This window comes from Bos javanicus, chromosome 13 (genome assembly GCF_032452875.1).
Source record: "Bos javanicus breed banteng chromosome 13, ARS-OSU_banteng_1.0, whole genome shotgun sequence".
Classification (NCBI taxonomy): domain Eukaryota; kingdom Metazoa; phylum Chordata; class Mammalia; order Artiodactyla; family Bovidae; genus Bos; species Bos javanicus.
In genome coordinates, this window is record NC_083880.1 from 66,048,108 (window position 1) to 66,064,552 (window position 16,445).

Sequence of the window (16,445 nt, forward strand, 5' to 3'; positions counted from 1 at the left end):
TTATATTTTAATCCCATAGTACCTGTATGATTAGCAGCCTCCCAGTTGTGGATTTAAAATTTCAGAGTTCCCTGGAGCATGTGTCAAGAGCCTGATTCAGACCTTTAGAGGCTCCAAGACTAAAAAGATTAGGATCTACAACCTCCCAAATATAATTCAAAATATAAACAATTCTAAACCCCAAAATAAGTGTAAGAAAGTACAACAAAGTTCTGATTATTTTCCCCAACATGACCATTTCATTTTGTAATTCTTTCCCCTCCAAAATTTTTTTGTCCCCCAGCTTTGCTCTAAGCAACAGGGATAGTCTGCCCTAAGCAACTACTTAGTTGGCACATGCCCCTCTTAGGAAAATCTGCTCACCTCCTAACCTTTTAACAGACAAAAAAAAGCAGTTAATAGTTGTGGGGGAGGGGCAAGGCCTGACCTTGTCATTCTTAACTGTTGTTCCTCAAAGAAAAAGCTAAAGTGATGGTCCTTTAGCTGGATCCTTAGAGAGAAATTAGAGCCTGCCCTGCTCACAAGGACAATTTATGTTTTATCTACCTCTTTCAGACTTTAGATAAGGAAACTAAAAACTGAAAAGCCCAATTTAACTTAAAAATGTTCATTCTAAGGGTTTCTCCACCAAAACCTGTGTCCTGGGCACTCAGTTCAGTCATGAGAAGAAATTTCAGAACAGCATTTTCTTTTAAGTTTTCCTCTAAGAGACTGTCCTGACATTGACTTCATTCTGTTGCTGCTGCTAAGTCGCTTCAGTCGTTTCCGACTCTGTGAAACCCCACAGACCACAGCCCACCAGGCTCCTGGGGTTCTCCAGGCAAGAACACTGGAGTGGGTTGCCATTTCCTTCTCCAATGCATGAAAGTGAAAAGTGAAAGTGAAGTCCCTCAGTCGCGTCTGACTCTCAGCGACCCCATGGACTGCAGCCTACCAGGCTCCTCCTTCCATGGGATTTTCCAGGCAAGAGTACTGGAGTGGGGTGCCATTGCCTTCTTGACTTCATTCTACTAGAACCAAAACTTAGGATCACTTTATTTTCCTCAATCTATACATACTTTGGTAACTCCTGCTCCATTGCATTCCCAGAAAAGTTGGAAAACTGAACATTAGTGAAAACCCACCCCAGGTATAAGCCTTTTAAGGAGAAGGTCTTGTTGGAAAAATTAAGCCATATGAGAGAGATGTATGTTACACCCAGAGATGGCAATAGCAAATAGTCTCAGCAAGACTATCCCTATTGCTTTTTGCCTCGTTTCAATTTCCTCATTGGATTTAGGGAAGTTATTTTTCTTTTCTTCTTCAAAACAGCTAAGGCTATTACCTATGGAGCTACTGAAGAAAGTTCAGAGAATTGGAATCAAGAGTCTTGAGTCTAAGTCCTAGCACTATCACCTACTGATTTTGTGCTCTCTGGCTTTAACCTCTCTGAGTCTGTTTCCTCATCTGTAAAATGGCGATAACAATAATATCTAAATTACACACTTCAAGGTAAAAAAAATAACATGAAAGTTCTATACAAAGAACAAGAATAACTACTGTTTCCTCGACTGCTTTTCTACTGCATCAGAAACAGGTGGATGCTTTACAATCAACTCTGATCCACTTTCTTTCCACATGCGTGTCATGTCTCGATCAGTATTACTGATTCTTAAATGTAGATTAACTGAGGTTGGGAATGTGTTCACTTAGAGCAAACAGAGTTTGTGCATCTGTATAAAGTGTCTGGAAAGATACATGAGAAAGTGGGAGCAGTAGTTGCTTAAGGGAAGAGAAATTCGAAAGTGGTGAGCTGAGAACAAAGTTACTTTTAGTGTGTTATCTTTTTGTATCTTAAACTTTGAACTTATGCCCAAAACTAAATAAAGAAAATGTATGCTATAAAATAAATAGACCATCACATATGTATACAGTGATACTTAAAATACTTTTTTTACTACTTGTTTTTATGGATAAACAGTTAATTAAAAACTGCTTCTAGGAACTTCTTAACATTTTATTTCAGAAATGATTTTTCTGTATATATGATTTAACACAGGGGTGAAGAATCATGAATTAATTTTCATATAAAATTGCAATATCTTTGCCAAGGTCTAAAGTTTGAAATGCAACACAAGAATGCAAAATCCAGGTGACTATAGACTATTTAAGGTGTTAAGTGAATTTGTTACTAAAGTAACAGACCAAAGGCTAATTTCTTAAGTATAAAAAACTCATATGAATCAATGTGAAAAAGACAAATCTCAAAATGGGGGAAGGACTTGAATACAGTCTGCTGCTGCTGCTGCTATGTTGCTTCAGTCGTGTCCGACTCTATGTGACCCCATAGACAGTATCCCACCAGGCTTCCCCATCCTTGGCATTCTCCAGGCAAGAACACTGGAGTGGGTTGCCATTTCCTTCTCCAGTTCATGAAAGTGAAAGTGAAGTAGTTCAGTCGTGTCCGACTCTGAGCAACCCCAGGACTGCAGCCCACCAGGCTCCTCCATCCATGGGATTCTCCAGGCAAGAGTACTGGAGTGGGTTGCCATTTCCTTCTTGGGTGAATACAGTCTAGGTAAAGGAAATATAGATGGCATTTAGACATGAAAAGATGCTCAACTTTTCTAATAAGAGAAAATGTAAACTTAAGCCACTGAAAAGCCATTAAAAAAAAACACTCTGAAACTGGCAAAAATCCACAAGTTTGAAAATGCTTCAGTGACTCCCCATGTCATTCAGAGTGAAACCCAACTCTTTGTCATGGTCTGTCACTTCACTTCCCTGTGTCTTCATTTGCTCCTCTCAGCTTTCTTACCCTACCCTGGTCATAGTGGCCTTCTTGTGGTTCCTTGACTAGCCTAGGGGACCCTGGAGCCTTAGGACTTAGAAATGGCTATTTCCTCTGCCCAGAATGTTCTTTCCCTAGATGTGCCTAACCACCTCCCTCACTTCCTTCAAGTCTTTGCTCAAATATTACCTTCTCAAGCCTAAAGAATCCATCTGCAATGCAGAAGACACAGGAGACTCAGGTTCAATCCCTGGGTCAGGAAGAGCCCCTGGAGGAGGAAATGGCAACCTGCTCCAGTATTCTTGCTTGAAAAATCCCATGGACAGGGGAGCCTGGCAGGCTACTGTCTAAAGGGTCACAAGGAGTTGGACACGACTGAAGTGATTTAGCATGACTGATACAGGAACACATATGCATTACCACTTTAATCTGTAATAAGACTAAACAGTTTTCTGAATTTTTGAAAAATACTGTATTTTAACTTCAAATAACCCCAACTGACTTAATATCCTGAGTTTAAAGAAGTACACTGAGGTTGGGGCTTTCATATAAAGAATCAGATGCAGAGATGAATATCTTGAGATTATTTTCAGATTCAATCATTAACTGATTTTGTTTCAACACAAGACTACTTTAATAATGTCTGCTTCATGCTTTTATTTCACTTTTGGCAGTGATAAGACCTAGGTGGTGGTATGATACTAATATTTCAAACATCTTAACAGGTTCTTTAGCAGCCATGATGCTGTGGCAGTTTCATTAACTGTCAAATAAGAAAAGCTTTGAAGGTCTGAGTTAGAAAATCCTTTTATAATTTAAAAAGATTTTCAATTATTTTAATAAAAATTTCTATTATTTGTATTAATAATGCAGGAGATGGAAATGACTGCCAGAAATTTTGGCTTAGAAATCTTAAAAAAAAAAAACACAAAAAAACCCCAAACATGACAAGACTATTTAAAGCTCTAAAATAGGTTACCACAAAGGAAGTTGTAGAAATGTGTTTGGCCTAAAACCTGTTTGAAAAAAATTTTTTCATATTAAAATACTAAAATGCAATGTAATTGGTTGGCCAGACTTATAAATTCTAAGGGGTCTTGACCTAAAATGATAATCTGGACAGTAATACAATACAAAAACTCTTTAGAAATCACCAAGACAGCACTTCCCTGGTGGTCCAGGGGCAGTTCAGCGAGCCCGGTTTCAGTCCCTCGTCAGGGAATTAGATCTTGCAGGCTGCAGCTAAAAAACCACATGCTGCAACACTGTGGGATCCAGTGTAGCCACATAAATATAGAAAAACAAATTTAGAAAAATAAATATACAAAAATAAGTATTAAAAAAATCACCAAGACTATTGCAGTGGAAACGTCCTTGGAAATACCAACTTCTTTAGTTTTAAGGTCACAACACATGAACTGCCTAGAAATTCTTTTCCTTCTTAGTGTTGTGCCCCTCTTGCCATAAAAGGGATTTCCTAAGATCAACTAATACATATTCTGAGCTTAAATTCAGCGTTTAGTAGGTTTGGTTTAGTTGGCTGAAAGACTTCAATAAGAAGAAGAAAGAATACATATCTCAGTATAAGGAGGAAAAGTGATACTCAAAGTTTTAAAAAAGGCAAAATATAAAATAATAAAGACACAGTTGGGCCAGTAATGGATAACAAACAGTACATTTGAAAAGTATATGATGAAAATAAAGTCAAAATGATATTTAATTGTATGGAACTTTTTAATATGTATGCAACATATTACAACAAATTAAGTGTCCAGAAATATTTATTTTGTATATTTTTAAAATTCCATAAAAACATAAACCTATCTATGAAGAGAGCCTTATGTAAAAGTAATGGAGATATTTAGAATAAATAGACTTGTTCATACAATCACCATTAAGTGCTTCTTCAGCCCTTCCCAAACCACTGAGGTAGTTGAGTGAAGCGCAGTCCTCTCTTAATGGATACTTCTCTCTGTGGATTTTAACACAATAAACATAAATAAAATAGAATAAGCATTGTTGGGCTTGCTACTCCCTGTTAGTGGCATTACTCAGGCAATAAAATACCACCTGGAGGGCAACTCTAGGGTAAATGTGAGTGTAGAGGAAGGATTCACTCAACCTCTTATATGTCACTGGAGGTCTAAACTGCTTCCTAAATCTAAAAGATCTGTTCCCTGCAGTGAGACACAGATAGCTCATGAGATTAAACCAAGGACTCAGAAAATATTCAAGAATAATCACCACTTTTTGCTCTAACTCCACTCCTTACACTGTAGCATGTGCATTCGATCCCATTGGAGGGCAAAAATAAGATGCACTAACTTTTAGGTAAGAAGTGTTCAAACTTTGTAATCTGAGGCTCGATAACATTTCACAACATTTGTTTGATTACATGAATTTCAGGCATGAATTCAACAACTGAGATGAACTGTAGAGGAAATCTTTATTCACAGTGAAGGGAAACAGCACACTGGAGAGGAGCAGAGCAGACTGGCCAAGGATGTGGGTTTTCGAGCCAGAACTTGAGTTTGTGAATTTACTAATTGTGTGACCTTGGGCAAGTCACCTTCATGTTCTGTCCCTTAGCTTCCCCATCTGCCAAATGGAGATAATAATACATGGAGTGGTAATGAGGATTAAAAGAGTTAACCATACAATGTACTTAGAATCTGGTTTATTGTAAGCACTCAATATGCATTCAGATCAGATCAGATCAGATCAGTCGCTCAGTCATGCCCGACTCTTTGCGACCCCATGAATCGCAGCACGCCAGGCCTCCCTGTCCATCACCAACTCCCGGAGTTCACTCAGACTCACGTCCATCGAGTCCATGATGCCATCCAGCCATCTCATCCTCTGTCGTCCCCTTCTCCTCTTGCCCCCAATCCCTCCCAGCATCAGAGTCTTTTGCAATGAGTCAACTCTTTGCATGAGGTGGCCAAAGTACTGGAGTTTCAGCTTCAGCATCATTCCTTCCAAAGAAATCCCAGGGCTGATCTCCTTCAGAATGGACTGGTTGGATCTCCTTGCAGTCCAAGGGACTCTCAAGAGTCTTCTCCAACAGCACAGTTCAAAAGCATCAATTCTTCGGTGCTCAGCCTTCTTCACAGTCCAACTCTCACATCCATACATGACCACAGGAAAAACCATAGCCTTGACTAGACGAACCTTTGTTGGCAAAGTAATGTCTCTGCTTTTGAATATGCTGTCTAGGTTGGTCATAACTTTCCTTCCAAGGAGTAAGTATCTTTTAATTTCATGGCTGCAGTCACCATCTGTAGTGATTTTGGAGCCCAGAAAAATAAAGTCTGACACTGTTTCCACTGTTTCCCCATCTATTTCCCATGAAGTGATGGGACCGGATGCCATGATCTTTGTTTTCTGAATGTTGAGCTTTAAGCCAACTTTTTCACTCTCCACTTTCACTTTCATCAAGAGGCTTTTGAGTTCTTCACTTTCTGCCATAAGGTTGGTGTCATCTGCATATCTGAGGTTATCTTCATTGTGTGATTGACAAAATGGATAGTTTGAAAGGGGAGTGGAGTTGGTGGCACATAGTGAGACCAAAGAGAAAGCAGTAAGGGGTGCACGTAACTCCAATGTGCTTAATGCATTGAAGCTGGCATCCAATGGCCACCCTCAAGGTGTACTCTTAGCTCTGCTTGAGGGTGAACAGTTAGTCCATAGGCAGCTGGAGCCTGCCTTTTAGCTCAAAACTCCTGTCTGCTAGTCCCAAATATGAAGACCTCTCTTGAGTAGGAATCTTGCTCTTGAAGCCACCCTTGGCTGTCACATCCCTCAAAATATATCCAACTTACAATGAATCATGGAGAAATGTATTCCTAAAGATGTCTTGGCAGAGGCATGGGGTGAATGTGGGATGGGGTAGGGATTCATACAACTTTATGCAATCCACCATTGGATGTATCTCTTCTTCATATGCCAGTTGCCTCATTTCCTTTCTCTTTTTCCATCCCACCTCCAGGATGCCTCTCCATTGCCTTAAATAACTGAGCTCTGCTCTCCACTTAGGTTCCTCAAACAAGAGCCTGGGAATTAGCCCATGAGAGACCATCTCTAATTAATCTAGTCCCAACCTTCCACATGCAGCTTATCAAAGTATTCACTCAGTAAAAACAAATCTCTTTCTCAGAAAATGTCTACTTGTAAGAAAATTTTCTCCATCTATGGTTAAAGGTTAAAACAGACAGTGGTCCTCAACAAATGACAGTTCCCACCCTAGAACCATTTGAGGATCTGATAGCTATTGTAGGAGAGGAATCAGGAAAATAAGAGAGGGAAAGTAAGGAGTGGAAACTTTACATATATCAGATACTTTAGTATTACACCACTTCAGAAACTGCTTCTTGCTTGTTTTTAAGAGAAAGAGGAAGAAAGGCCATAAGGAGTTTTATAAAAAAATACATCACTAGCATCAAATTATAAGAACTGGTCATTACTTTAAGATGGTTGACAAGCAGATTGAGCTTTGATAAAAGAGCCAACACTACCAACACTGCAATATGAACACTGAAAATCTCTCGAAGCTTTCCTCAACCTGTTTATCAAGACTAGAACTTTATGGGTGTTCTGGCATGCCTCAGAATCTCAGTAGATTTTCACTGTTTCTGCAAAGGTACACCAGAAGCTGCTCTGTCTTGTATATTGCCATTCCTTAAAGGTTTTGACAGCAAAAAATATGTTGTGAGGTGATTAAGTGGGTGGAGGAAGTTTCTTGCTAATGGAGTACCAGGTGCTTCTGGGGCTTCTGAAGGGATTCGTTTTTGTTTTGTTTTGTTTTGTTTTTACCTAGTGTTGCTTGCCTTGGGCTTCTAGAAAGGCAAACAACCTATGAGCTTCCTCAGCCCATACAGTGTCTGCCTGGAATGTAGTTCAGCCCCCGCCTTCTGGATTCGGAATAGAGCCTGGGAGGCGATGATGCGAAGAGATGGCTCAGGGTCATGCAGCAGTTTTTTCAGATCTAAGTGGTAAGAAAACAAATCGCAGGTGAAGATCTATGGAAATGATCACTGGTCAGACACAAAGGACCCAGTATGCCCAGAACAGCTGAGACGGAGACCTAACTTTTTCCAAACCTCTGTGTGAAAGTCTGTATACTTGTGGATCAATTCCAGTTTTCACTTACAAAACTTAACTTGTTTCTGAGTTGCCAAATATTTTACTCCTTTACAATAATCAAACTGCCAAGTAATCCAAGTTCAAGTTACATGGACCTGGCAGACCACATATAACACTGTTAATTTGTGAGTTCCTGTGTTGGTCCTGGAAAGTGAAAGTTGATCAGTCATGCCCGACTCTTTGCAACCTCATGGACTATACAGTCCACGGAATTCTCCAGGCCAGAATACTGGAGTGGGTAGCCATTCCCTTCTCCTAGGGGATCTTCCCAACCCAGGGATCAAACCCGGGTCTCCTGCATCGCAGGTAGATTCTTTACCCGCTGAGCCACCAAGAAAGCCCCGTTGGTCTTTGAGGTTACTCTTAAATCATTCAGTTCAGTTCGGTCACTCAGTCGTGTCCGACTCTTTGCAACCCCATGGACTGCAGCATGCCAGGCTTCCCTGTCCATCTCCAACTCCTGGAGCTTGCTCAAACTCATGTCCATTGAGTCGGTGATGCCATCCAACCATCTTGTCCTCTGTCAACCCTTCTCCTCCTGCCTTCAATCTTTCATCAGGGTCTTTTCCAGTGAGTCAGTTCTTTGCATCAGGTGGCCAAAGTATTGGAGTTTCAACTTCAGCATCAGTCCTTCCAATGAATATTCAGGACTGATTTCCTTTAGGATGAACTGGTTGGATCTCCTTGCAGTCCAAAGGACTCTCAAGAGTCTTCTCCAATACCACAGTTCAAAGGCATCAATTCTTTGGCACTCAGATTTCTTTATAGTCCAACTCACATCCATACATGACTACTGGAAAAACCATAGCTTTGACTAGACGAACCTTTGTTGGCAAAGTAACGTCTCTGCTTTTTAATATGCTGTCTAGGTTGGTCATAGCTTTTTTCCCAAGGAGCAAAAGTCTTTAAATAAATCATTATTTCCTTTTAATTTTTCTTTAACATTTTTAGTGTATGTTTTCTTATTGCAAAGGAAATACATGTTCATTGTGTGGAAAATTTAGACAATACATGTATGTAAGCACTAGAAGACGGAGAAAGCGATGGCACCCACTCCAGTACTCTTGCCTGGAAAATCCAATGGACAGTGGAGCCTGGAAGGCTGCAGTCCATGGGGTCACTGAGGGTCGGACACTACTGAGCGACTTCACTTTCACTTTTCACTTTCATGCATTGGAGAAGGAAATGGCAACCCACTCCAGTGTTCTTGCCTGGAGAATCCCAGGGACAGGGGAGCCTGGTGGGCTGCCGTCTATGGGGTCACACAGAGTTGGGCACGACTGAAGCAACTTAGCAGCAAGCACTAGAAGAAAATCAAAGTCACTTAAAATCCTCCTGTCAGAGAAAACCACCGTTAACTTTTTTGGTCTATTTCCATTCATTCATTTACACTGGTATGTTTCTGTTTTTTGTCCAGATGGAACCATAATATACATATTATCTAATCATTGCTTATTTTATTTAGTAATATTGCATCATCATTTATCTAAGTCATTTAAACATTTTCCTACAATATTTTTCCTGGCCAAATATATGATTCTACAATATGGATAAACTCTACTTAACTAATTTCCTATTTTTTTAAATCTTAGGTGCTTCCTATTTTTCCCATTTTAAATAACACTTAAATGAACATTCCTGTAACAATTTTTGCTAACTTTCATAGTTTAATTTCCTAGAGGTGGAATCAACAAGTCAGTGTGTATGTTTATTTAAAGGGTTTTGATAGGGACTTCCCTGGTGGTCCAGTGGCTAAGACTCCGTGCTGCCAGTGCAGGGGGCCCGGGTTCAATCCCTGGTCAGGGAACTAGATCCCACATGCCGCAACTAAAGATTCCACATGCTGCAGCTCAGAGTTCGCATGTCGTAACTAAAGATCCTGAATGCCACAACTAAGGCCCAGCACAGCCATGTAAATAAAAAAATTTTTAGTAAATAAATAAAAATAAAGGGTTTTGATACATACTGCCAAACTTCCCTATAAAAAAGTTGTATCAAATTATACTCAGGAACTTCCTTGGTGGTCCAGTGGCTAAGACTCCACGCTCCCAATGCAAGATGCCTGGGTTCAATCCCTGGTCAGGGAACTAGATCCCACATGCTGCAACTAAGAGCTCACATGCTACAACTGAAGATCCTGCATGCCTCAACTAAGACTCAGCACATCAAACAAAATTTTTTAAAGAGTATGTTATAAAAAGTTATGCTCATACCAGTGTTTATTAACATCAGTTTTCCCTTAACACATCAACACTCAGTATTAACTAGTAATCTTTGCCATTTTGAAAGAAAAACACATACTGTCATCTCATCATTGTTTTATTTCACAAACTTTTGATTACTAGTAATATTTTTCATATATTTATTGGCTATTGGTTTTCTATGAACTACTTATTCACATTGCTTGCCACTTTTCTTTGGCAGAAGTAGTGACGTGTTTTAAGGATATTAACCATTTATCCTAATGTAAATATACTCCTCCCACATTATTTCCTATTTTTCAGTTTTGTCTGCTTCTTTATTTTTCAAAGTTGGTTTTTTAAAATTTTACGTAGAAATATCTATCATTTTACTTTATGGATATGTGTTTGAATCATATTAGAAAAAGGTGAGGACTTCCTGGTGGTCCAGTGGTTAGGATTCCACGCTTCCATTGCAGGGCACACAGGTTGGATCCCTGGTCAGGCAACTAAGATCCCACTTATGGCATGGCAAATCCAAAAAAGAAAAAAGAAAAATGGTCTGTTTTTAATTTCTAATTCTCCAAGACTTCAAAAATACTCAGGATCTTTTCATAGTTTGGAGCTTTTATTTAAGTAGTAGTTTAGTCTTTAAATTCATCATGCTTATTTTAAAAATGGGATATTTAACTGGTTTTTTATAGTTCTTGCATGAAGATCTATGTGTTCCACAGAACATAGGAAAGAGCAGTCATCAATTTTGGAATCCAAAGGAACTGAAACTTATTTTTGTCATGAAATTCATCTCAATTCATATTTAAACTTTTGTTATTTTTTTGTTCAAATTTAGCTTAAAATTAACTGTGATAAATGACATAAACTTGTCCAAAAAAGAGTGCTAGGATGTTCTACCCTGTTTCTAAGACAGATAAGCCATTGTAAGGGAAGAAAGAGGGTGGGATTATTCCATTAGATTTAACCAAGGGAGATTGCAGATATTTGACTGTTTTTGCCTTACAAAATGGCAATTTAATAAGGTTCTTTCTGATGTATATATATATAATCTACACTTTGGGTTGGCCAAAACGTTCATTTGGGTTTTTCCATATGTAATAGGAAAACTTCAATGAACTTCTTGGCCAACCCTATACATATCTTTGGGCTTCCCAGGTGACCCATTGGTAAAGAATCCATCAGTCAATGCAGGAGATACAGGAGATGTGGGTTTGATCCCTGGATCAGAAAGATTCCTTGGAGTAGGAATGGCAACCCACTCCAGTATTCCTGGCTAGAAAACTCCATGGACACAGGAGCCTGGTGGGCTACAGTCCACCGGGTTGCAAAGAGTCAGATATGACTGAGCAACTAAGCATGCGCGTGCGCACACACACACACACACACACACACATATCTTAAATCATCTGTACAGATACATTTTTTTATATTCGAGAAATAAATTTGGAATGGAAAAAGAACTTTGGTTCCCCAGCGTTTTAGATTAGAAAATAATTTCCTTTTAATTGACCAGAATTGACCATGTGATATCTCATCTCATAGAATAAAATAACTACATGACTTTTCTTTTTCATTTTTGCTTTTGATATCTATGGGGAAGTAGAGCACCATAGAGAAAAGTGGCATGATCTTTCTTAAATAAGTTTCAGCTTCTGGCTCTATTACAAGTTACATATTTTTGTTTTAAAAGCAATGAATTGTTCAGGACTTTAATTTGGTTCTCAAAGTACATGCTTCTGAATAGTGAGACTTAGCATTTCATGGCACTTTCTGATTGTAGGACTATTTATTAAATGAAAATAAATATTCTCTGAATGACAAATCCCTAAAGCTGTACAACTGTAGAAATCCACTTACATGACAACTGCCTTACAGGACTATAAAACTTCTCTATTAGCAAGTCCCCCCACGTTATAGGACAATAGCCACTTACAGAAAAGAGGGCTGCAGTCAATTTGTGTAGTACTCATGAGGTGTCATCAGAACTTACTAAGATAATATTTCTACATAATTTATTTTCTGACAGATGAAATTCAGAAATTGCCCCTGAGACATTCATCAAAGCTAGTTTCCAAGACAAATAGGGTCATGTCTTTTCCTAAAGAAGGAACTGGCCTGGAAGGAGACTGTCATTTGGTTGAAGCCTCCAAGGGCTTTTTTTTTTAATAACAAAAGTCAAGCTCTCTGGTTCCCAGTCTCATCTCTATCACAGAGCCTGCCTCAGGTACCTTCCAAACACGTGGTACCCCAAGTCCAAGTGTTTACCACTTACCATCCTCTATCCAGTCAGTACCCTTCGTCCCAAGTTCGCTGTGATCCACGTACCTCGATAAGAGCCCTAAATGCAGGATAAAGTCTGTGAGTCTGTGATCTAGATCTGGTTTTACAAAGCTGGCACAACTGACTTTCTGATAATTAGATTTTCTAAAAACTGAATTCCTCCAAGTGCCTGATGGTTACCTATAGATAACATAGCCCCCTTCTCCAAAGAAGTATTTTCAAGGTCATCTTCATAAAGAATGGGGACACCAAAAACGCAATTTGGGAAAGCACAGGATAAAAGTGACTGTAGAAATGAAAGGATTTTCTCTGTACCTACAAATAAGACTGCTGCTCTTCTGATAGGAAGTTTTGCATTCTTGGAGAACATCAATGTTTGGGCTAAAATGTTGACCTTCCCCTTGCATTTTTTTCCCTAAGTTGGGGGAAAAAAAAGAGTATGAAGGAGTGAAGTAGCAGCACTATTTTATCGGCCTCACTACATAGGGACTGTGTCAGATATACATACAGAGTATAGTGGTTGAAATAACTTCAGTTGCTCAGTGAATTATGCCACAATAACGAGGCCCTTGGCAATGTTAAATCCTCTGAATATACCTCGTTCACACCCACATACTGTGCCTGCACTGCCTCTAATCTGTCGTTTCTTTTCTGTACGTAAGTCTTCTAGGGTCTCTAAGCTCAGTCTTGAGCTCTGCCTTCCTAATAGCTCTTCCCTGACAGCTCTTACCTTCCTGACCTAACCCTGTACTCTTGAGTATTTTGCAGGTCCTTCTGTCTTGGCAACACATCATTTTCCACCTTGCATTTCCATTCAGTGTTTCACAGAGGTTTAATCTCCTTCACTAGCTTGTAAGCTCCCCTTACAAGTTTTCATCTTGGGCATGTTTCTGGGTTCTCTGCGGCCTGTTGCACATTTAGCGTGTTATGCTTATTGGATGAATGAATTCACTCCTCAGTGGATCTCTTACCAGGCACCTCAGGGACAAGAAGAGGACAGGATTTTGCTCTTTATAGAACTTATGATTTAACATGGACAATATGTGGTCTCATCAACCAACAGCATTGAATTTCTTGCTTCAAAAATAACTGTCATTAGTGCATCTGTGATAGGTTTGATCGCAGGTCAGAGAGATAATCCTGCGTGGAAAGCCTTACACAAGGGCACTGTGTGGCTTCCTAGGCCAGTAAGTCTGATCAGAGGAGGCCCTACTGGGTCCTCAATGGCTACACATATGGAAGATCCCTGGGAAGAGTCAGTCATGGAGTCTTCATAATAAGATACCAGTGGTTCTAGACTCAGTTGTCTAGAAAACCATGGATGGGCCTCCTTGGGCTGCTCTGGCTCAAGCCTGCCCCTAAGATGAGTCACAGTAGCCTCTCTCAAGTTTGTAAAGAGAAAGGATGCCATCTGGGGCCTCTCAGAGCCAGTGGCATGCCGCCATTGTGTTGCAAGGCTTACAACAGCACGTCAGCCCTTGCTTGGGCTGATGCTCTGATGGAGGGTAAAATAATTCACTATATCCAAAGAAAGGATTAAAGATCATTGCAAAGGCCAAACATAACCCCATTTCCATTCACCCCATAAGTAGTTTTTGAGTATGTACTATTACCCTGACTCTGCAGCCCCTAAGTCAGGTTAGTGGAGTTCCCAAGAGTTCACTAGGCTTTTTTGGTGAGGAAGGGAGGTAAGAGAAAATGAATTTTGATTCATTTGGGAGGAAACTACAGAAAAATGGATTCGTAGAACAAGATTGGTCATAGATATCAAGTGCTGATGTAAGAAGGATGGGAAATGTTTCCTTTATGTCATATTCCTTCATTAAAAACTATGTCTGAAAAAAAATAAGCATGTCAACATATTAAGGAGTTACCAAAGCCATTATTGCTCACATACAAAGAACTTGCAGATTGTTGCAACATCACTAGGGTTGATGAACCAGGGATCTTTGCAGTACACTGCTTGGGGCAGCTTCCACTTCAGGAACCGGGCACATATAGTTAGCACTTGCCTGCTCTCCTGTGAAAAGGATGATCAGAGATCAGCATTTTCAAACATGTTTTAGCTGAGATTACCTTTCTTCAAATAAAATGCTAAAGTCTAATATGATAAACTCAGAATTATCTTGTTTGAAGTGAGGGCAAGGTGCCTTCCTTCAACTTTCCCAAACAGTCTCTACAGAGAACCCATAAAATCTACAGGGTTCTGGGGAAAATGGAGAAACCACTGGTCGAGGGCATAAGTGAGAGCTACTAACATCAAGTGTAATACCCAGATCAGAGATTTGGGCAGGAGTCCCACTACCCCATGCTTCTAGAGAGAGGGCTCCCATGCCTACTCGCTGCTCCTAGGTTATTCTCCTGTCACTACGCATAGGAAAGTAGCTCCCCATCTCACAGTCCTTGTAAATCTCTAGCTTGGAAGAAACTTTGGAAAGTATTGATCCTGTCTTGATCCTGATACTTGAGCAAAATTAGCAAGTGGTCTTCTTCTTTACACACTGCCCTCAGAAGGCCCCCATGCACCATATAACACCCCTGGTAAGTCTCCAAGCAAGTGTTTGGTCCCAGTTCCACTAGACATCTGGGCCATTAAAATTCCTCTGGGGACAGATGGAATGCACATTAGTTCAGTTACTTTGTTATGAATTGTAAGTGTCTAGTAAAAAGTTAAAGATACCCGTATATTTCACTTCTGGGTTGATGCCCTCAGGAAACTCTGAGACATTTACACAAAGAAGTTTACCAAAATGCTCACTGCAGCATTATAATAAGGAAAAAATAAAAGTAATCTAAATGTCTAGGAATAAAAGAATGGGATAAGTTGCAGTTACAAGACAGAATTCTATATAGCAGTGATAAGTGAATTAGGGCTATATAACATGAATAAATCTTCTAAATATGTTAAACAAAGAAAAAGCAAATTGCCGAAAGGATTTACAAATGATATGAACAAAGTTTTTTAAGGTATAAAACTTTTTTCAGATAAAGTTTTAAAACATGAAAAATAATACCTCAGAAATGATAACAAAATTTGAGATTTTGCGTGATTTTTTCCAGTTTTATTTCTCAGCCTAGGTGGTAGGTATATTGATGTTTTAAATTATGTCGTCAGTGCCAGTGATTCCTAACCTTAGGCTGGATCCCTCCCCTTTGCTGAGGCCACCTTCTGAGGAGCCTTGACAAGCTGGCTAGAAGATGTTCAAAGTCTGAAGGAAAATAAGTCTTGACTGCTCTAGGCTTTGCCTGATCACCAAAAGCTGGCTGGGGTGCAGGGTGGGGGTTAGGGATCAGTACTGTCTGTCCCATGTCTGTGACCTCTATGGGGCACACTTTGCCATCACTTGGTTGGGAGGCTCTGACCTATACTTCACTGAGGTCTGAAATATTTTGTATTTATGGCTACAAGGCCATAACACTTCCCCCATAACAAGGTGCCAAGGCCCACCGTAATCTTTAGTCCTGTTTCTGAATCTTTCTGTAAGGAAGACTATAGGTGGGTGGGAGCTCCAGCATTTTCCCAGACTCCTTGCAGCCTAAACCCACTTCTCTGGTTGGCTGTAACTGGTGGTCACAGGACCTTGAAAAAGACCAGCTTCTGAGGTATGGGAGAGTACTAAAGATGATGCCATCCCTCCCACAATTCTTATAGAGGAACCTCTGGGAGATTAAGGAGATTTCAAAGATATCTCCAGATTTCAGAGAAGCTTCTCTGTTCCTGATTTAGCCTCAACACTAGTCTATTTGTCTCAAGGCCACAAGGCTGTTCTTGAATTAAAAAGAAAAGACAACAGACTGTGATCATCATTAACAGAAAGAGTTTCTTGAATTGGGCAGTGTGTTGAGAGTTCTGGGCTAGGCTGAATATTGGAGGGGCTACAGAAAGGTATAATAATACATGATTTTCACCCACATAGGATCATGATTTGCTACACAGAAATAAGGAGTAAGATTTTTCACACAATTCACTTAGGTAAAATACTTGAAAGGAAGCCCGTGCCAGAGGAAATGGGGAATAAAGATGATACCACAAAGTCCATGCCCTCAAAGAAATGAGG

The 16,445-nt window shown here is 39.8% G+C and overlaps 1 protein-coding gene across 5 annotated transcripts in view; it reads right to left on the bottom strand.

The window, feature by feature from the left end:
• Positions 1–4,496: 4,496 nt before the first annotated feature.
• Positions 4,497–16,445, bottom strand: part of MROH8 (maestro heat like repeat family member 8) — a 60,393-nt gene continuing 48,444 nt past the window's right edge. For 3 of the 5 annotated variants that reach the window (XM_061437526.1, XM_061437523.1, XM_061437522.1), the window contains exons 20-24: positions 14,285–14,407; positions 12,703–12,802; positions 12,380–12,445; positions 7,583–7,754; positions 4,497–4,742 (exon numbers count right to left, since the gene is read on the bottom strand). In XM_061437526.1, the coding sequence (XP_061293510.1) occupies positions 7,606–7,754; positions 12,380–12,445; positions 12,703–12,802; positions 14,285–14,407 (438 nt within the window). In that variant the 3' untranslated portion in view covers positions 4,497–4,742; positions 7,583–7,605. Of the gene's footprint in view, positions 4,743–7,582; positions 7,755–12,379; positions 12,446–12,702; positions 12,803–14,284; positions 14,408–16,445 lie in introns of those variants that run through there. The other 2 variants (XM_061437524.1, XM_061437525.1) reach the window with 2 other exon arrangements.